Raw genomic sequence first — 21,232 nt, 5'->3', positions numbered from 1 at the left:
CGCGAGCGTTGATGGTGGTTTGGCGAAACGGAACGGCCAACACTCCCCGTCTCGCCGCTACCTATGGCGCGGTATAGAGGTTGCGGTAGCAATACCATAATAATTGTCACGACAGTCTGAAGAATACCACGAAATTAATTTTATATAGTACCCGCATATATATGTAAATAATCAGTACTGTTGAGACACAGTCTTCACGTGTTTGTCTATATAATATATTTATATATGTGTTAGTGTGGCGGTAGTATGTCTCCTGCGCACTCTGCGGCCGCTGACCTGTGCCCAGCGCTGCACTCTGACTCGTCACGACCCACGCACAGAAGTAACGACGAAATCGGTAAATTCCTTATTAAATAAAATTCGATAAATTAAATACACTTTTCAGAATGTGTTTTGTTCTTTGGTACATAATTTACTCTGAAATCTACCAACACTTAAAGACGGCAATAGTTATAGAAAAGATCAGAGCATTAGCTAAGTACTACCAATCACGGCGTCCTTGTCATCGAAGGGGTAATATCCTGAAGCTTCGTTACGGCTGTAGTTCTGTATGAAAAGCGAGCGACTTTCCCTGAAACCACAATGGGTCCGCTTATTATCACCACACTTATCGCGGATTATCGCCGAAGGAAAAATTGTACTCTTTTTGTTTCTCTGATGATTGGCAAGTTAGCGTTGATTAAAAGATATGTTGATAATAGAATTATATAAATATGCTACTGATAACATAACTATGTTTTATTACATTCGAGAAAAATTTTTAATGGAATTCTTATATTTACGTTCTCTAATTATTATTTAATCTAGCTGTAAGTTTTTGGTAAATAATTAATAAATAATGGCATGCGATAGTGTCAAATAGTGTATGCTATGAACTGCACAAGGCACGAGTCACTCGGACTGACTTAGCGAATCGCATAAATAATTTGGTAATGTATAATTGATAACACCCTTCACAAATTACAAATTTAATTCAGCGCAAGAGATGGAACGTGCACAATTCGTTGACGATATTTTGAATTATGTTCAAAATCTTTAAAGAAGTAAACGTATAGCACATTTGCTTTCAAACAATGTATGCCCTGTACGAAAATCAATATATAATAAGTAAGAAATGAATTAATAATATTTTCAAAGTTCGGATAACTACATATTAAGATTTATAATAGTTTCCTTTCTGGTGCTGTAGACTTTTTACTGCCAAATGTCGTATCGCATTCCATAAGAAAAAATAGACCATTGTAACATATTTCACAGTGATCGCTTTATAGATACTGATTAGAAATAAGTGTAGAAATTTTAAAGCTTTTATAAATATATTTAATCACTCTGTATGTTACACAAAGTGTAAGCTAATGTTGCCATATTAATCTGACAATAATACAACTTACGCATCATGAACACTATTACATAAAATATGTCATGGAGAGATGTGCATAAAATAAAAGATGAAAATAAATTCTGTGTTAAAATTTTATCATTTTCATAGAAACCGATACGGAGTATCAAGACGCGCACACAGAGATAAATTCAAGCGGCCATGTATGCTCAATTGCCGACAATGCAGAGTCGAGCCAGCCGAAGCAAGGCAAAGTCGGCCGCTTCAAAGCGAAGATAGCCCCTGGCCACCACAAGCTCTGCTCGCAGAAACTTAAACAGGACTCCATTAAAGACAAGAACCCTTCAGTGCACTCCAGCGTCCCGCATGGTCACCATCACAGCAAGAACGTCAACCATCACCAATGCTGCGGCGCCTTTGGAAACCCGCATGTGAGACACAAAGCTAGTAACACTAGTTGTGACATAATTTAAAAATAAATAACGTTTTAATGTTTCAAAGATTAGATTGTATGGTATCCCAACCGGCTTTTATGGAATGGTAAACTTGAACATTTTGATGTGCGACAGTTCTGAATACTAAAGAAAAATTAACAAATATTTTCACAATTTCTCAATTATAATAAACAAATATTTTAAAGCCTTTTAAAAGAGGCAACATCAAAATAGCTTACATGTATTTATTTCAATTTTTCGAAATTTTTCTGTGTGAAATCATCCAATAAAAATGAAAAAAAATGCATAATATATTTTCAAAACATAATGTATTATAATAAATATACAAGTAGCGATGCATTTTTTAAAACATTTGGTTCAAAAATAGCGGTTGCCGACGCTTTTAGATTTAGAAAATTCAAAGACAATTTACTCGATGGTATTGATATTATCTCCCTATTATTGTTTGATTTTATTACATAAAAACGAATTATTTAAGCAACTAACAAAGTATTTTTGTATAACAAAAAAGTATAGTTTTAGGCACTTTAAACTAGACCTTTATATTAATTAGGCGTTTACAAAGATAGTATTAATTGTTAAATCCTCGTGCAACGACAAATGTTTTCACTAGTCATGGCGTATAATAGAGAATGTTAATTTTGTTTTATTTTTATTGCATTGATGTGCTGTATTTAAGATATTATTTATTTCAGATCTCAGATAAGTTCACAACATGCCAAAAAGAGATTCCAAAGAATACTGTAATGGAGAAGATTAAATCCCAAATTAAGATGAGCTTTACTCGTTGACAATAGAAATATATTTTAACATTTAATGGTTATGGAAATAGCTAAAGAAATGTTATAGCACTGTTTAACAGTGAAATGGTTAAGATTAACCGTTTTAAATATATACCAAAACATAAATAAAACTTAGGTTAGGTTAACATTTAACTGTTACGTAGAGATGACAACGCTACATTATGTGTTGATTAGAATATGTGTCGAACACAATTATTATTAAGATTTAATCCACGTACAGTACCTCTTATTAAAGTACAATAAAATAATAGAACCTACAATATATTTATTATTTTGTTGACGTAATGTAACAAAAAGCACCAAAGACGTGTTAATTATGTATTTAACTTTGAACGCAAATTTTCATGTAGCAGTCTTCAAAAATGCTACATGTTTGATTCGATTGTCATAAACAATTGAGGTTAAATACATATTAATTAAATTTGGAGCAAAAAACATTTTGCCTGCATATTTACAAATTAAAATAATTATTCCTTAAATTTATATAGGAATAAGTTCGTAGTAATTAATCAACTATTCATTTAAATTTGAACGTAGCTATAACAATTTAACACGCATTAGGCACACATAGAAGTAAGTTGTGAAATCATATATATCTTTTTAATTACGTTGTTACGACTTTTTCTGTTTGACATATTTGTTCTCTTTAGACACATTTTCTGAATTATTTATTTAGCCTTTAAATGTATTTTTGTTTTTTAAGATTTTCCCTAATTTCTGTGTACCTTTACATAAAAATGAATAACTAAGAATGCTGTTAGATATAAATTTAAAAAATATCAATCCGTAGATAAATATTTTGAGTCAATTAAGAAATATTCTCTAGTCGTTTTGAGATTAAATCTTGTACTTAATTTTATTTTGTTTTATAATCAAGATTGCGTCGAAAAAGTTTTTTTTTGCGGCGCAGAAACATTGTATCTGATAATTTTAGGCCACACTTTTTTTAAGATTTTACTCGATTTCTGTGTGACCAGCACTTCATTTAACATATCGATGTACCTACTCTCTAGATCAATTTGTAAATTTGTTCTATTTTGAAAAATTGCTTAGATAGATAAATTTCACTGTTTCACTGTCTGTACTGTGAATCTCACTATTGTGGTAATAAATGAACATTTGATTAAGATTTTTTTTCTTCTCTCCTCTCAATTAATTTTCCAGTAATAAATCCACCAACATTTCACAAACGCCAATGAAAATCTTTTTAAAGGCGCAGTGCGCAGTATCGTAATTATCCCGTTTTGATGTTTAGTTACTATTTATCAATTATGTTAATTCTTAAGATTCTTCAGAAGAAAACATCATGGACAGGTAAGCCCAGGATAGGACTTCCACCTTCAAGGTGGACAGTCCACCTAGTTTACGTCGGCGGAAGACACTGGATGCAAGCTGAATCCAACTCGACATATTGGAAATCTTAGGAGGAAGCCTATGTTTATCAATGGAGTTCCTACCGCTGAAATTATGGTGATGATGATAATAAATTGTCCATTGCAACCGTGTGTATAATCTAGCTGACAAAGACGACAATAATAAAACACCGTAAAGTTTTCTAATTTCCCTAAAAAGATATTTTATTATCAACTAGAACTAAAGACAACACATGTACACTCAAATTGGTGTATAAATATAATATAAAAAACTTTTCTAAACTGTATTCGTCAAACAATTATCAGAAAATGCACAACTGACGTTATTGGTTAGTCTGAACGTGCCCAAGATGCGTTTACATCGGTGCCAAAATATCAGTCTACATTTGTAGACGACAAGTACTTTAGTATTGTTTCATAGTCTAAAAGTAAAAAAAACAACATTTATGATTATTTTTTTATTATTAAAATAAGAAACCTACAAACTTACAATAAATCAGAAGATTTTTTAATAACATTAATGTGTAAAAGCATCTTTAGATTTCTTTGCAATCGTTAACGCCCCTTACGATCATGTTCATCATGATCCCTTTTAGTCTTATAAGGGCGGTTGATAGATTTATATAACTGTTGGCAAATCCAGCATATCATTATTATGTAGATGTAAGTTATTTCCTTATTTCAAAACCATTGTATTATTATTTAAAATATAAATTGAAGATGCATAGAAATTAAACGATTTACTAATACTGAGCTGTATATTTATTCGAAGCTCAACTCTGTCCCTTTCAAATGTTTCTCGGCCCAGTAGTCGAATCTTCGTGAGAGATCGTCGGACATGTAGTTTTTCCAATCGCCGATTTCGCCTTTCCGGATAAATCTGACTTCAGTTTTTTCCAAATAACTCTTGCCGAATGATTTTTCTAAGATCGCCTCCAAATTAACAGCTCTATTGCTCTTCATATTCTCGAATGAAAGATGGTCGCAAAGCTTTAAGACCTGTTCGTCGTTCATCTCTTTCCCGAGGAAGTCAGCCGTCTTTCTCACTACGGAGGGCAGATCGCGTTTCATTTCTTCGAACTTAATGAACAGAAGATTTGGATCGTGACGTCTGTTCCAGAAACCTGAAATGATAAGTCATCACGTCATTTGTTAATTATTAGCATTATAAAGAAACTTCAAATAAAGTCATGAAGTGAAAGTATAATTTATTTATTTGTCACAGAATAGCATGAAGAACTAAATAGTAATGTTTCAATAGTTAATGGACAATTAATAATAAATGTTTTTACTCCAGTTTACCCAGTATGTGGCTCCAAACGGGACCGAAGGGTGCACGGTCCCTCATGAACAGGTCGCAGAACTCCTCAAAAGTGCCTTTAAGACCGTGTACGAGTGTGCAGTAGTGGTAGTATGACACCACCATATCTTTCGGATTTCGGGCCGTATAAATGACCTAGTAAAAGATAAAAAAATATTTATTATTAGTTTAAATATAATTGGTTTTTAAAAGATATTCATGTTATATTAAATAATAGCTTTACTGCCGCCTATTCGTAAATTTAATGAAAGCCAAAATAACTTCTCTCTACTTGGCGAACGGAATATTTCAAATTTAATAAATGTACTGGTAATAATAGTACAAAAAAGCATTTTCAAAATAAGGATTACTACATATTAAAATTATTTACTGTCTGTCCTTAGTTACAGTCAGTACTTTGCACTGCCAGTAGTTATCGGGCTGTCGCTTTCTTTTGCAATTAACATTACGTTCACCTCTTCAAAGACATCGAACATATAACTAACACCCTGTATATTAACAAAATAAAGCTTTGAGGGTAGCGAACGTTCTCTGATATGAAGAGTCCAAAACAAGTTCTGTCAGATTTTTTTTATGTCTACAAACGTCCTAAATAAAGAAATAAGAACAATTCATTGTCAAACTACTTTATCACTTAAAAACTCTATTATACTGTAGTTGTTTTAACTAATTTTTATTTCGTGAACATTTATAGTTTTTTGTATAATAATTCTTAAGAATTAACAAACCTTTGGTTTGGCGCTACCATCTTCTTTCTGAATGTCCACGGGCAGCAAGTCCCAGGGCAAATGGCTACGAATGTACCGGGGGTGAGCGAGGCGGTGTTTCACCAAGTCCACGGATGTGCCGCGAACCGACTCGTCGTGCCACTCCGCGTGGCCGTCTACCATAATACAAGAGAGCTCGACCAGTGGACAACGGATCTAGAGAAGAGCACATAGAAACACATTATTGTCATCATTATAATGGTAATGTCTATTAAATGGGTAGAGAATTCATGCAAATAAATTCGGGCATAGTTTCATTCTTTATTAGTTAGTAGTTTATATTAAATAAATTTTGTTTTATTCACATATGTTCTTTTGTTTATCGTTTTACTGTTTTTTATCTGGTCGCAAAAAAAATGTGGTCTTTGTTCTCAACCGCCTCTATCCGGTACTAAACATCCGGAATAAAGTGTGTTACTATCAAATAAAGTGTTACACCACTGAAAACCAAGCATCGGAATCAGGGTCGGTTTATGTATAACAGAGATCGCTAAAACCCGACCATTCTAGATAAAAGCGTTGCTGGAGATTCTTCCTTAACTCTTCCCATAATTAACGCTTTCCAAAGTCGTAGTAAAGTTAACCAGGTAATAGAAATCGATCGAGTCGAGGTTTCGCTCTCCGGGGCGCACTTGAGTCGAAATGTTAAACGTCAACCCAAGCCGATGTCCTCTAGAGGGGGCCCTTGAGCCTAATAAGTCCATGAAGCGGCCGGTTAAAAGCTCTATGACGTGCCAATCTTGAAAAACTGTAGTGTGTAATAGCTCAAGCCGCTTCTCCTCAAAGAACCCTCGAGCTTTGTTACCTTGAAAGAATTTTCAAGCGCCCTGTGTACTGCCTCCACGAACCCGCGGAATCTTAAAATACCACTTAGGCAGCTGTGTCCCGCTACATCGTTGTATTTTCTATATTAATCATAAATACTTATGTTTCATTTATTTAAATAAACCAATGAAAGCGACGCATACACTGATACATTTCACTAATAACATTGGACAATAAGTACTATGATTTAATGAATGCACCATTCTTCATATTATACTATTATGTCAGTATGTTTTATAAATTATTATTACTTCTAAGTTCAAAGTTATGCTCGTATTTAAAAATAATTTTAATATAACAATCTCTTTCTGCAATAATATTGTGGCTGCATAGTCAAAGTAATTTGTCGATGCTTTAATCACTAGGCGATCGGTGACAGTTTCAAGTCTACGTGCAGGTTTTAATTGGGTATGTACCACGGCGTGCTGGTGGCGCTGCACACGAACCTGTTTTTGCACGTGCAGGAAGAGATACATTGCAGTTTTATAGAGGCTAATTTTATTTGACAGTGACATTTCTTCTGTTTAGTAGAGATTTAGATAGAGACGGTCGAAAATGAACGCTGCTTTTTTTCACGTGTTAACGACGTTCGAACTAAAGTTTAATTTGTCATTCAGAATGACACCGACGTTAGCGGGCTTGATATTATCCTTATTTTAATATTTTCTTTTTAATATTTTGATATATTCATAATATCGCCCGAATAGAGTAATTTTTTAGATAATTTGTGATTAAAAAATACCGTTTCTTGTGTATTCGCTACGTAGATTATTAAAGTAATGTATGTAACAAAATGATGTCAGTTGTTTACTCACTTGTTGAAGTGATTTAGCACCCTCATAGTCCAGGTCGTGACCAATTAGCCAAACCATCTCCTGGGCCCATGTAGAACCTAGACGAAACACAACATGCAAGTAAGCTTTATGTGAAGGCCAAAATATAAAATGACTTTCATACAACCGTTTCAGGTTAAATGATTGAATAAATAGCCAGTGAAACCTAACCTTATCATTTTTTACTAACTTCAATAATCCTTCATAGTTACATCAACGTTGCTACGTTGATGCAGCTATGAAACAGTCATTGTATAGAGTTCACCTAAGGTATCAGCTGTTACCGGAAAATAGTAACTGAAAATCGTGTGTCCTAATCGACAAAATAGTTACATTAAGGCTTCAGGTTTTATTTCACAAAATCTTTACACTACATTATTACCCTAAAAGCGTATCACGCAAATTTATTGCTCTCCACATAACTTCTCGTTATTAAAAAGTAAATAAAAAGCGATTTTTCATTGCGTTCTCAGCAGTGCATATTCCTTTCCTGTAACCGGAGCATTTTAAAACCTCAATACACCAATACCTCGCTTTGGGTCGTTTCCTTCTGCGTTTTTTCGAAGTTGCGTCTCTGCTTAATTAGTACTAATTTTTACTGTGCATCGTTAGATTTTCGAGGTTGCGTTGTTTTTGGTTCGTGTTTTTGATTATTAATTTTTTTGAAATTCACAAGAATTCTCTAACGAGAAACTATTGCAACTAGAATTGCCATTTGCTAATGAAGAACATGATAGAGACCGGTCAATATAAATCTTCGAAGAACAAAATTTACCCTCTAAATAAATTTCCAAAGCAAAGTGTTTTATTGACGAAGCTATGGAGATTTTTTTTTAAAAAATAATCCTGACAGCGGAAGGAGTATTAAACTGTCCCAGGTGGTAATCAAGAATATCGATTGCTACGAGGGAATTTATTTAACGTTGAAAAAAAAAGCTGTTCAGCAAAGAGTGAACCAATTATTTGTGAAAGAAAACGCACGCACATTTACGACAACAGCCACTATGGACTCATCAGAGATTAATTTTAATTTTGTTTTTGATAAATTAATTGAACAGTTTTTTGTGTGTTTTTTTGTATTTATGTAATAAATTTTATTTTGGTATTTAAAACGTTTGCTTTGTTCAATTTTCACTTGTTAACGTGAAAATTGAACAAAGCAAACGTTTTATCACGTCGAAGATAACACGTGATAAATGTTTTATCACGTGTTATCTTCGACCTTTACATAATTTGCTATAGAAAATATTAGTTCGCTTTGCGTCGTTTTTTTTTAAATGTAACCACGACGCAAAGTGAGGTATTGGTGTAATGTTGAATGTTATAAAAGTTTTTCGACTTCAGCTTTTTAAATTTTTACTCTTATTTGACAATGAAAACTATTTTTATTCTATATTTATAACAAAATAACAGTATCATAGAGTTTTGATAAATAATTTAGTACAGTGAAATACTTTATTTAACTCTCATTTGTTACCAGAAAAATAACAAAATATTAGTGTTTTCAAATCAATGTAATATATACATATAGAGCCAAACAGTTCTTTGTCATATCTTATGATAACTTGTCGATAAGAGCGTCCAAAGTTTATAGTTATCCTTTTCATTAAAAATATATGTGAAATTAAAAGTTTTAATTATTTCATCATCATCACCATCGTCATTGCATTCATAAGATATTCACTGCTTTGCGTAGGCTTCCCCCATTTCCAATTGGAATTTTTCCGGTTGGAAGCGCTCTGCGTCCAGCGTATTCCGACGATCTTAAGAAAAGCCGTAAGCTGTACTTTTAATAATGGAACCAAGCTAAGAAAGCTAACACAATTAGCTACATACCAGTTCTAGGGTAAGAACACATCCAAACATCATCGTCCAACACCTCCATGTCTAAAATGTCCGTACCGATGGTCATGTAATCAGCGGGTAGTATGACTCTTCCGGGATTGATTTCTACCATGCAGTCCTTCTTTTCGAACATTCTGTCCAGCATTTCTCCAGTTTCCTCGTCCAATTTGGAGAACGTTAATAATGGTTTAGTCCTCATTTTTCAGTAACAATACTTAATTAATTTTTTTAAAAGTTTTTTTTTCACATTTGTTTGCAATAATTAGTATTATTATGAACGCGTGTATCACTGGCCAGTGCTGGTATGTTATGATCGCGTGCAGTGCTTGCGTATCGTACATTTCCAACCAACTCTCTCTGATAGAAAATAGGAGTGTTCGCTTTCGTTTAAATGAAAAAAAAATATGGAATTTTCCTTACAAATATTGCTTTTCATTTGGCAGTGACAGACAGAGCAATATTATGTTTAATCTATTAAAATATTAATCATTTATTTTGTGTTTTCCACGAAATATTTTTGTACAAATGTACATTACAAACAAGTAGAAATTATATTACAAGTAATAAGTACGAACATTCTGTAATAAAGTAGTAAACACATTCCAGAAATTATTCACGATCTATCCGTAAAAGGCTCGATTTCGAAAAATAATATTAATCATATTGATTAACCATAGACGCCACTGCAAGACATTGGCCCCCAAAGATATCTGGGGGAATGTACTATAAACGCCATGCTTGGCAGGCGGGTTAGCGATCAGTGTTATATTATGGAATGAAGAGTACACTGCCGCCCATCCTCTGGAAACTTGTTTGTGAGCAGTGGCAATTCTATATAATTAATGCACAAAGTGTGAATTATATAAGATTGTATTCCGGGAATTGAATCTGCGACCAACGATCTCAAGTTTCAGTCCTCTAACGCTGAGCTGCCACTGATTATAATACAAAAATAAAGATATTATTATTAAATAAATAGTTAATGAATTAGTTTTAAACTCTCCATGTATCGATGCAGTGATGCATTGTTAAGCTACAACATATCTTTATCTGTCTGTCATATGCCAAGAGATCGAGATCGCTGTAAATTTTTGACTTATTTATTATTATTACACTAGGTTAGAGGAAAAATGGACGCCGTGAAGCGTTCTCGAACTGTTGTGCGTAATTTTTGGCATAATCTCTGTCTAAATGACAACAGCAAATACTATAATAGTATTATCATATATGCTCTGATGTTCTATACTTATGCAGGTGAATGTAAAATCCCACACACCAGAAAGCGCAGAAGGCAACCACCGAGGGGGTTTTAATGATGAGGAATACTTAATAACACTGTCTTCCCACCAAAGGAAGGGTATCTTGTATACCCAGAAAAGTTACTTTCTTCTCCTCCTCCATAAAACAGTTATACGACTTTAGTTTAAATTTTTCTGAAGTTAATAAAATTTTACTTCAAAATCACTCAGTCTGTTTGTACATTCTGAGTTTATATCATATATAATTGTTTTTTTTTTCAAATATACTTCTTTTGTTAAATATAACACATCGTCTTATTAAATGTACTTTGCTCTTTAGATAAAATGTGTTCCACCATTTCTTAGTAAAAGTATTTATCAACAAAATATATTAAAACTATCAACACCATGTATATATGGCAAAGGCTTCCGCATTTTCTTCCTGCTAGTTCGCTTTCATTTTACTTCAAGCTCCCACTACGTTTACTTCGCGTTATGCAGCTCGCTTTCCGTTGACCGAGCTGCATGAATGGGAACAAGCTATTTTAACAACTTACTTTTATGGCGCTACAAAAAATAAATCATTGCTAGTTTTTAAAAAATACAGTGCATATTATAATGCCTTTGATAATCGATTTATCTAATCAATCAATAACTCGTATAAACTCTCACTTAACACAAGTTCTAGAGAAGGTAAAGCAAATGATTTACCTTCTCTAGAACAATTTTTACACTATATGTTAGATGTTTAAATACACAAATAAAACATTGACATTCAGATATGTTTAATAAAAAGGAAACAATGGGGTAAGTTCTATTTAATGCTATATATTAAAAAGTAAAACAAAAACAATATAGTCATTAATAACACCACTAACCAACGTGTAGACTTCGACAACCTCCATAGACGACCTTTTCTGGACGCAACTTATTTCCTTAAATACATCAGTAATAACACTGTTCAGTTAAATTCAACCACGACAATGATAGATAATTATATTTTAAATAAAAATTTAGTATTCTTTCGGAATTTCAATGTTAAAAACTAATTTAGAGACAATCGCGGACACCGCGGAAAAAGTATTAAAATAGCGCAAAAAGCTTAAAATATCTAGACAAATATGAATAAAGTTATATTTACAATTCTTTTTTTATTATATAGTTACAGGCATAATTTAAAACGTTTAATACATTAGCAAATTTAAATATTCATGTTAACAGAAAACAACAACAACAATTTAACAATTATGAACTAAAAATAAACACGTAATTAAATATAACCAACAAAAGATTTCGTCATTCAACTGGGTTTTGAACTACTATCAAAATAAAGTCTTTATCAGGAGCGACTAGGACTTCACTCTTTTTACTCCTGATACGTAGAAATGTTAAATCATTTGATGGATCAAGATCCCTGACAACAGCTTTAGCCTTATCCACTAGTGAAGTTAGAAGACCAGCATACTGCACTGAAACATGATTGTCTAAAGTTGTTTTGATGGGTATACCTTCTCCGTTAACAACAACTACGCCAGCAACTCCTCTATGCGCTGAAAGTCTCTTCACAGTTTCCTCAGCTTCGTTTGCCATAACAATAATAGGTAAAAATATACAGATTTATAGATAAGAAAATATCTTTATTATTTATTAACAGTAGTAATATATTGACAGTTATCAATTTCAAAACTGGAATTCGTTTTTTAGTTGTTATAAACAAAATTGACAACCAGTGTAGAAATGTTGTGTGGTGTGATTAGGATGCCAAAATAAATAAAAATAAACCGCTAGAATATCTAGCTATAACCACAAAATTTAAGATCTACTAATTAAATAGGCTTTGTTTTTTTTTATTTCATACTAGTTGTCCTCTATGAATTAAATGAAATCTAATGAATTTTATGAAAATAACTCGACCCTAAAACCATCTAAAATACTGATAACAGCGACATTTTAAAATATGTATTATTTTTATGGACCCTCTTTGTGGGTAGAATTTCGTAAAACACTTTTTTATGCACATTTAGTCAACAAAAGGAATATTCTTACTAAATTTCAAGTCCCTATTCTCTATGATTTCAGGGATATCGTGATGAGTCAATACATGGACTTCTCTATACTTATACAAGTAAAAGGGCTTATAAGTTATCATCTTTTTATTGTTTATGGTGTTTCTCTGAAAACAATTGCGTTTAGTTATTTGGTGTGTTTACGTCCAGACCTATGCCGCCTACAAGACGCTGACATGACAATTCGATTCGGAGTTCTCGAATTACTACAAATAAGACTAAATTTCTATCTTGTCGGGCTGCATTGCTAAGTGAAGAGCAAAATTAAACGAAATACGGCGAGTCATTAACTTTAGACATTACAGAACTTATCATGTTATTAGTTTGCACTTAGCACCCCGTTTACTTCAGCCTTCATTGTTACTACAATAATTATTTATGTATGATGTAATAGGTTGCGTAGTACAGGATTAAGCTTGGGCCTTTGCTTTTGAAGCGAACGACAGTCGCTATGAAAAGGTCGTTCTGGTGGTGCGACGATGACGGTATTTACACAGTCGCACGAGAAAAGTCTTAATTATAGCTGGATGCAGTAGACTAAAAAGAGCATGTACTTGTTCATCCCCCCTTTCTTGGTTCTCTTAGCCTTTGGATAGTAAACAGGAGTAAGTAAATTACCCACAATCCTCTAAGAAACCCAAAAGAAATATTTTCCGGCGCGCCTTCTAGTAAAGAAGACAGTGCCCGCGGCTAGCCCACGATCTCCCGACCGACACTAATATAATTGTCTTGATAGACAAAAGACTTCGGGCACCGGCTGAAGTACAAGACTAAAAAAAACTTAAGTGCCATGCGACTGTGAGAACTTTCCATGATATAGTTCCCACGGTCGTATAAAACTATTTAATTTTGACAAATACAAGTGTTCCAAAATAGGGTTCCGTATGGAACAGTTACGCGGTTTACCTCATAAAACATTTTATTATTTCGTTTAGGATAGAAAACCTTAATTTCTACTTTTAAAAAGGGTAATTTATCGTCTCTAAAACAAAATAAAGTGTGACACTAGCCAGGCTACAGATATAAGCACACGTGTGCCGGTTGCACGGTTACCCGGTAGTGAAAAAGATCAAACGCCCTAAAGGTTCAGACGGCAGGGGCATATTCGATATATTCTGTTCTAGCCTTCACACAGGCAAATCTGCAAAATCATTGTCTCTGTTTTGAATTTAACTGTATATTCGTCTGCACTTAAGAATTCTTTATTGTGTTCCTAAACATCGAACTAATTTTACTATAATTTTAACCACTGAACCATCTCTTTACACTATTCATAATTATTTTACCCTTTAACTAGCAACACCTGCGCTACTGTTTAATAATGTCAACTTTTGTTTTTGATATCCAAAATAAACACAAGTGTATAATATTTATATCAGTTAAATTGAAATTAGTTGAATGAAATGAAATTAGTTGTAAAGTAGATGATAAATGTAGTGAAAAGTACTTATTTGAAATGGTTGGATCCTTAATGGTCTGGAAATTAGCGCATTGTAAACACTTTAATAAAAGATCCAGAAGATCTTTTAATACTAAACTAGATGAAAATGATTATGCCATGCAATATTTTCGTGATTCGATAGTAAAAGATGAATTGGACGTATCAGAGAAAAATCGTATCTGCAGAGTGTGCCTCAAGACTGGAGATATACAAATTTACGAGGATAATAGTTTAAATATTAGCGATGCGTTAAGTAACTTCGCCGGAATAGAAATTAGACCAGACGATGAGTACCCTAAATTTCTATGTCAAGCGTGCCATGCACTGTTGCAGGGTGCCATATTATTACGAAAAACTGCACAAGATTCTGACCAGATTCTTCGTTACCCCCCTAAAGATGACTCAGAGGACGAAAACACATTCGAAGCCGTTGAAAGAGCATCTGATTTTGTAGAAAAGGACAAAGAAGTAGATATGGAACAAAGTAAATATTTTTGCAAAAAATGCATTGTAGAGTTTGATACATTTGCTGATTACAATAAACATAGATTGTCAGATGAACATGAAAACTTAAGACGAACATGCCCCATTTGTAAAAACTCCTACACTTCATTATATTTTAAAAAGCATATGACCTTACATACTAATCCAGAGGTATTATTTGTGTGTGATGTTTGTGGTAAAAAATTTACAATTAAATCTCTTTTTACTCGTCACAGAGCCATACACTTTAATAACTTTCCTTTTAATTGTTCCTTATGCCCATACAAAGGGAGATTCAAAGATTCCTTGAAAATGCACATGCGTAGACATACTGGAGAAAAACCTTATCAGTGCCCTCATTGCCCTGCCAGGTTTGTTAATAAAAGCAATTTGAATAAACATATGTGTATTCATAAAGGTAAATTTGATTTTAAATGTGAAACTTGTGGTAGAGGTTTTTATACAAAAAGAAATCTTGATCAGCACTACAAAGTAGACCATACCGGTATAAAGGATCACACCTGCAATGTATGTGGCAAGGCATTTGGTTATCGAAAGCAAATGATGAAACACCAACTCAAAGTGCATAAAAGAGAGAAGCTGCAGAATGGAAGAATGCCATTGTACCTCCAAATGCAAAGTAAAAAGCTGCCTAATCAAGATACTTGATAAAGCTATATATAAAAATTTTATAGTTTATACAGGATGATTGGTTACAGATGTAAAAAGCTTTAGAGGTATATATAGCTATATATGTAATGAGTTATATATACCTTTAAAGCTTTTACATCATTTTATATATCTAGCTCATTTGTCAGCATAAAGATTACACAAATTTCCAATCACCCTATATAGTGATAACTCTGGGATGTGTTATATTAATTTATTTTTTCTATTGAAATGACAGACTAATAACTAGTGACAATAAAAAGTTTCCAAAACCAAGTAGTAAACAATAATTAATTTTATTTTATAGTAATCTGAATTTTGAAAATGCTTTTGCTTACGATATTATTATTACATTATTATTTTTGTTACCATTGATTTTTCAATAGGACAGCAAATGAGCTATATTCACCCCTTAAAAATGTTTCAAATTTTATTACTTAAATCAACAATACAACAGGTATTTGTAATATAGTATGTATTTGTTATCACAATGAGTCATAGAATTAAAAATAGTAGTCAAACACCTGTATTAAATCTGGTAATTATAGATATGTAAAGAAAAGTAGATTGTTATGCAAAACTTTTCCAAGTTTTTAATAGTTTTTAAATTGAAATTAATTTTGGATTGTTACCATTGTCACAATAATTAAATTTAAAGGAAAATATTTCAAAACCATTATTTTTATGGTTGGTGGTTTATGGTAAATCCTGAAAAATATGTTTTCACTAGCTTTGGTGTATTAAAACAGTAATTTCACATCAGTAAATAATAGTAATATATAATTTTGACAGCATATAATTGCATTATTGACATGTTTGTCAATACTGCAAACAATATTGACATACATGTATCATAAACTGCGTAACTCCAAAATTATTAATCCTTACCCAAAATAAATTAAAAATAAATAAGTAAAATATTTTTTAAATTATTGCCATTTGAGAGAGAAAATAACATTAATGTACTCTATGGTTTTCATTCTATTAGTCTTAATCACAAATCATTACTTAATATCTACTTTCAATTTGCGTTCTAGAAATGACAGAAATTCATACTACTGGTTTTTAAAACAAAACATCACCTTATCAAACCACATAATGTGATTACTATAACCAAATCTCTGCCCATGTTTTAACACGTTCTCTGCCGCGTAGGTCATCGATGACCTCACCTGTACTGGATCGAGACGCCGCGTAGGCCATCAGTGACCTCATGGCAGGCCTAAATTTGAAAGTAATTTGTGAACCGTAGGCTAGTTTTACAGAACATTGCTCTACAGGAGGTGACCGGAGCGGCGCTGTAGACCAATCCTTCAGTATGGTTTCTGGGTGATAGTAAATTTGATGAAAATATGGATGAAATTGCAAAAAAAATTAAAAAGGCATCCATTTCTAATTGTGTTTATTCATAACAAGTAATTACCAATTACAAAAAGCAGCGAATTAGCTACTAAATGGTTAATAAACTTCTAAAAATAACGGTGAGATTTATTGAAGCATAGCAGGCAATAATATGTTTAGTAAGAAAAGGACCAAAATTTAGCCACTCTCCGCACATGCAGTGGTAGTCGAGCAATAAAGTGCACCGCCCGCCAGCCCGCTGATAAATGCGTATGCGGCAAACAATGCGAATCACACAACCGCCACCGCCAAATTACTCAACACGTGTTGAGAGCAGAGTGCATTGCAGAGACTGTGTTTGGCTTGAATACAAAATTTACCTTTGTAGATGTAAAATATGTGTGAAGTAGACTGGATTTTAATAAAATATTGACTTTAATTTCCATTGACCATTATTATTTTGATGTTAATATTTAATAGATATTTAGAAAGTAAATAAAACAAATAATATTTTTGTTTATTTATTAGATACACACAAATATTTTGAAGAATTCTTCAATATTAAATGAGGGAATTATTTCTTCTAGCTTCACAAGGTAATGGTACTATAAATATTCACATCATGAGAAAACTTCAAATGCATGGTTTAATTACAAATGGTAATTAATAACAAATGATTTATGTTCAAAATTTTAGATATATGTTAATATTAACATATTTGCTATTATACACAGTATATGTTCCAAATATTCTATGATCGACGAAAAACACCAGAAATTAATTTTTAAACTACAATTTTCTGTCGACTTCTTAAGTCCTGACCGAAACCTAATAAATTTGGCATAAAGTTTTGGTTTGCATCGGATGTAAAAAGCAAGTATCTAATAAATGGCTTCTCATATTTATGGAAAAACGAAAAACGACCATCAGACATACCTTTGGGTGATTTCGTCGTGCTTAAGCTTATTGAACCATATTAAGGCTATCGCCAAAATATAACTGACAACTTTTTACAAGCTTTTCAAATATAAAAAAGTTATTTAAAAAAACAACTCTTGTTTTCGAGCAAACAGAAAATAATTGCACAAATTTGCAAAGGTTAAGAAGGATTACATGATCCAATATTCTACAAACTATAAATCAGATAAGTACGTTCTTACAGTTTACAAGTTCAAGCCAAAAAAAAGGTATTAATGCTTAGTTCGAAACAAAATTGTCGAAATAGAAAATTATGCTAAACATGTCTCAAAAACAGTTGCATATTACAAGTTTCGGCTGAATATTGCAGACAAAATGGCTAAAAAATAAAGCGTGAAAGCAGGATCTCGTAGACGGCAGCTTCACGTGTTTATAACATTTTAGATTTGGCAGCCATCAATGCCTGGATATTGTACATGGAGACCACTAGAGTAAAAATATCTTGCAAGAATTTTATTTTCGAATCGGCTAAAGAACTAGTCAGTGACTATCGCGATGAACAAAATACAAGTTTCAATTCATTGTCTAATGTACAAAATACAAATGTGCGAAAATCTTGTCAAATTGGAATATGTAAAAAAAATTAGGTCCAGTAAAATTTCATTAAATGTAACAAGTATGTATGTGGAAAGTTTGCATGCAAAATAGAGTTTACATGTAAAAAAATTATTGAAAACAACTGCAAATAAAAAACCGTTGGTTTAAAAATAAGTTTTACAAAAATTTGTATTTTAATTTACCCGCCAAAAAGACGGATTTCAGTAAAAATAGGTATACAGTCGATATCTGTAAATCTAGTGTTAATGTAGAATAAATTAACTGTTGATAAATCTTGTACATCTTGTTGGTACCAAAGCACAAGTTTAAGTCAAATTAAAACTAAGATATCACTGACACATACTAATATTAAAGGTAATACAATAAGCTAAATTAATAGTTAGTTCCAACCACCCATATTCCTTCTATTACCAAATTGGTTGTTGTTAAAACCCCCTCCTAAGTTCGAATTTCCAAAATCACCACCCCCAAAATTATTATTGCCACTGAATCCAGGATTTTCAAATCCGCTATTAGCGTTGTTGCCCGAGTTAAATACGCCGTTACCGAAATCCCGGTTTCCAAATCCGCTATTTCCGTTGCGGCCCGATTCAAATCCGCCGTTATCGAAATCCCGGTTTCCAAATCCATTATTTCCGAATCTTCTATTTCCATAGTTGTTAGATGCGAATCCTCTGCTACCAAAACCTCGATTTCCAAAATTGTCTAACATACTAGACCCGCCTCCATTACCAAATCTACCGCTATTTCCAAAGCCACCTGTGTTTCTAAAATTGCTTTGGTTATTAAAACTATTACCGTCGCCGGATCCGTCATTAAATGGTCCATTATTTCCGGTACCGCTTTGGTTATTAAGCCCCCTTTGAAAACCACCTCTAAAACCTCCATAGCCACCCCCAAAGCCGCCTCCAAAGCTGCCGCCGCGATTTCCATAGCCACCTCTGTTTGCGAAGCCGCCTCTTGTTTCGAAACCACCTCGATTTGCAACGCCACTTTCGTTACCGAAATTTCTGTTCCCAAAGTTACCCCTATTACTGCCTGTACCCCAACCTCTTGCTCCTCTCTTCGCTCCATCGTTCTTGAAGTTTGGTGCACCGATATCACGATTAATATTGTAGTCGCCAGCGTCGAAAACACAAAGAGCCTTGACACAGTGTAATACCTAAAATTAGAATACAAATAAATATTTAACAAGAATATTTATATAACAGGTGTTTCTTTAACACGTGCATTAATAATAATAAAGCAATTGCATATGTTGTGAAGTCGTAAATACACGCTGATTAAAACGTTTTAGTTTATTTTTTTATTTAATCTTTAAACATTATGTAATGGCAGACTAAATGCTTGCTTACATGTATGCTTTCTTCACCGGTGAACCTAGAGTGGTGCAGAGAAAAGAAGTATATTGATGTGTAAATGTGATAGAAAAAAAATTTAAAATACTACATAGGTATATAAATATTGTAGTTTTTGTTTTATTATTAATCTCTTCTTTCTTAAAATAGCGAATATTATACATACATATATATATAACTTATAAAAAGAAGACCTGTAGATTCTTCTTTTTTTAAGTATCGTGTTTAAGTTTGCCGATTCTCTATTTCCGACCAATTTATTCCAAGTAGAAATGCTTAGGGCAGGAAAAGAATAATGAATGATGTCAAATTTGTGAGAAGGACAATATAGTGACACAATCATAGATTTCTCTCATGGTTTGAGTAAAGGAATAGTATGGGTTTTTGAATGACGACCACCAGTAGGTGAGCATGGATAGGTCCCACACTAGGTGGACCGACAACATAGTGAAGGTTGAAGGAAGCCATTGGATGCAGACCACTGCCAGACCAGTCATCAGTATTAGGCTATTTTGGAGAAGGTCTATGTGTTTTCTGATATGATGATGAAATATGAAAGCGTTAGACATAAGTTATGAATAAATAGTACATATGGCACGACGATATAAAAGAGTATTTAATGGAATCAGGTGTTACCTTGCGGAAGTCCATCCTAAGTAAGAAAAGGACCAATATTTAACCACTTCCGCATATGCAGTGGTAGTCGTGCAACAAAGTGCACCGCGCGCCAGCCCGCTGATAAATGCGCATGCGGCAAACACAGAGTCATAACACTCTGTGTTTGGCACTAATCGGTGTAATATAACTCCTGAAGATGCCCCGTGGAAGGGTGAAACACGTTGAGTGATTTAACGGTGGTAGTTGTGTAATTCGCATTGTTTGCCGCATGCGCATTTATCAGCGGGCTAGCGGGCGATGCACTTTGTTGCACGACTATCACTGCATGTGCGGAAGTGGCTAAGTATTGGTCCTTTTGTTACTTAGATATAAAAGAGTACGTAGGGAATAAAGAGTATGTATACAAATAACTGTTTATTAGTGGGCAACAGAATGCGGGAAATACATAAAAAAATATAAGGAAAAACGATCTATGACAGTTGTAACATGGTAAAAAAACCAACAATCTGTTAAGAACATAACAGTTATGTAAAATGGATTACATTATTATTTCGGTTGCACACATTTCAGGAACAATGTATAATTTTTCTAACTTACACATTTTTTAATTGTTGAAAATATCCTGATTTTTTTACTCGCTTTTTCTAAAGAATGTAACGTATAAAGAAGGGAGTGTATATATAGAGTTCACGGGCCTGTTTACCTTTTTCTCCAAAGGAGTGAAATCTAATGCAGCATTGGGCTCCGCCGCCGCTCTTTCCACCAACTTCTCTATGGCCGGTCGCAGAGCTACGACCAGGGCCGCAGTGCGAGCGGACATCTTAAAGTTGAGCCAGTTGTCCAGACGGACAATGTTGTCAACCTAGAAAAGCATTATTTATATATTGTTTAAAGAAATTTTGCTGATTTAATTAAGTGCTA

General features: G+C 33.3%; 5 protein-coding genes across 7 annotated transcripts in view; 2 read left to right on the top strand and 3 right to left on the bottom strand.

The window, feature by feature from the left end:
• Positions 1–2,675, top strand: part of Gyc88E (Guanylyl cyclase at 88E) — a 99,668-nt gene extending 96,993 nt beyond the window's left edge. Inside the window, exons 15-17 of the mRNA XM_068769488.1 lie at positions 235–337; positions 1,490–1,770; positions 2,490–2,675. Of these exons, the coding sequence (XP_068625589.1) occupies positions 235–337; positions 1,490–1,770; positions 2,490–2,585 (480 nt within the window). The 3' untranslated portion in view covers positions 2,586–2,675. The remainder of the gene's footprint in view (positions 1–234; positions 338–1,489; positions 1,771–2,489) is intronic.
• A 1,886-nt stretch (positions 2,676–4,561) lies between these two features.
• Positions 4,562–9,854, bottom strand: St2 (Sulfotransferase 2). 2 transcript variants are annotated; one of them, XM_068769492.1, is made up of 5 exons: positions 9,553–9,854; positions 7,699–7,775; positions 6,020–6,214; positions 5,273–5,426; positions 4,562–5,094 (listed from the first exon to the last, which is right to left on the bottom strand). In XM_068769492.1, the coding sequence occupies exons 1-5, from the start codon at positions 9,758–9,760 to the stop codon at positions 4,733–4,735; spliced, it is 996 nt and encodes a 331-aa protein (XP_068625593.1). In that variant the 5' UTR covers positions 9,761–9,854; the 3' UTR covers positions 4,562–4,732. The 2 variants fall into 2 exon arrangements, with proteins under 2 accessions (XP_068625593.1, XP_068625594.1); XM_068769493.1 differs by having other exon boundaries at positions 9,619–9,854.
• Positions 9,855–12,095: 2,241 nt separating this feature from the next.
• robl (roadblock) lies at positions 12,096–12,389 on the bottom strand. The gene has a single exon (XM_068769588.1). It carries the CDS (start codon positions 12,387–12,389, stop codon positions 12,096–12,098), a length of 294 nt encoding a protein of 97 aa, XP_068625689.1.
• A 1,914-nt stretch (positions 12,390–14,303) lies between these two features.
• On the top strand, positions 14,304–15,498 carry LOC137926015 (zinc finger protein OZF-like). Its single transcript, XM_068769535.1, has one exon. The coding sequence runs from the start codon at positions 14,322–14,324 to the stop codon at positions 15,456–15,458; it is 1,137 nt and encodes a 378-aa protein (XP_068625636.1). The 5' UTR covers positions 14,304–14,321; the 3' UTR covers positions 15,459–15,498.
• A 1,877-nt stretch (positions 15,499–17,375) lies between these two features.
• The window catches only part of mle (maleless), a 28,289-nt gene continuing 24,432 nt past the window's right edge, over positions 17,376–21,232 (bottom strand). For both annotated transcript variants that reach the window (XM_068769634.1, XM_068769635.1), the window contains 2 exons: positions 21,015–21,173; positions 17,376–19,497 (listed from right to left, as the gene is read on the bottom strand). In XM_068769634.1, coding sequence (XP_068625735.1) covers positions 18,715–19,497; positions 21,015–21,173 — 942 coding nt within the window. In that variant the 3' untranslated portion in view covers positions 17,376–18,714. The remainder of the gene's footprint in view (positions 19,498–21,014; positions 21,174–21,232) is intronic.

The sequence above is a fragment of the Battus philenor genome, unplaced genomic scaffold (genome assembly GCF_028537555.1).
Source record: "Battus philenor isolate CCGP_79_NKW_IND1 unplaced genomic scaffold, ilBatPhil1.0.hap1 SCAF_28, whole genome shotgun sequence".
Lineage (NCBI taxonomy): Eukaryota > Metazoa > Arthropoda > Insecta > Lepidoptera > Papilionidae > Battus > Battus philenor.
The sequence above is the reverse complement of the archived record's forward strand: the minus strand, read 5'-3'. Positions and strand labels throughout refer to the sequence as shown.

What these genes read in the sequence shown, in the direction of transcription:
- St2 (XM_068769492.1), bottom strand. Translation starts at nt 9,760, where the DNA reads ATGAGGACTAAACCATTATTAACGTTCTCCAAATTGGACGAGGAAACT. An exon ending in GTGCTAAATCACTTCAACAA is followed by an intron (nt 6,215 to 7,698) that starts GTGAGTAAACAA and finishes GCTCTTCTCTAG; the next exon opens with ATCCGTTGTCCACTGGTCGA. An exon ending in CGTTTGGAGCCACATACTGG is followed by an intron (nt 5,095 to 5,272) that starts GTAAACTGGAGT and finishes TTATCATTTCAG; the next exon opens with GTTTCTGGAACAGACGTCAC.
- LOC137926015 (XM_068769535.1), top strand. Translation starts at nt 14,322, where the DNA reads ATGGTTGGATCCTTAATGGTCTGGAAATTAGCGCATTGTAAACACTTT.
- robl (XM_068769588.1), bottom strand. Translation starts at nt 12,389, where the DNA reads ATGGCAAACGAAGCTGAGGAAACTGTGAAGAGACTTTCAGCGCATAGA.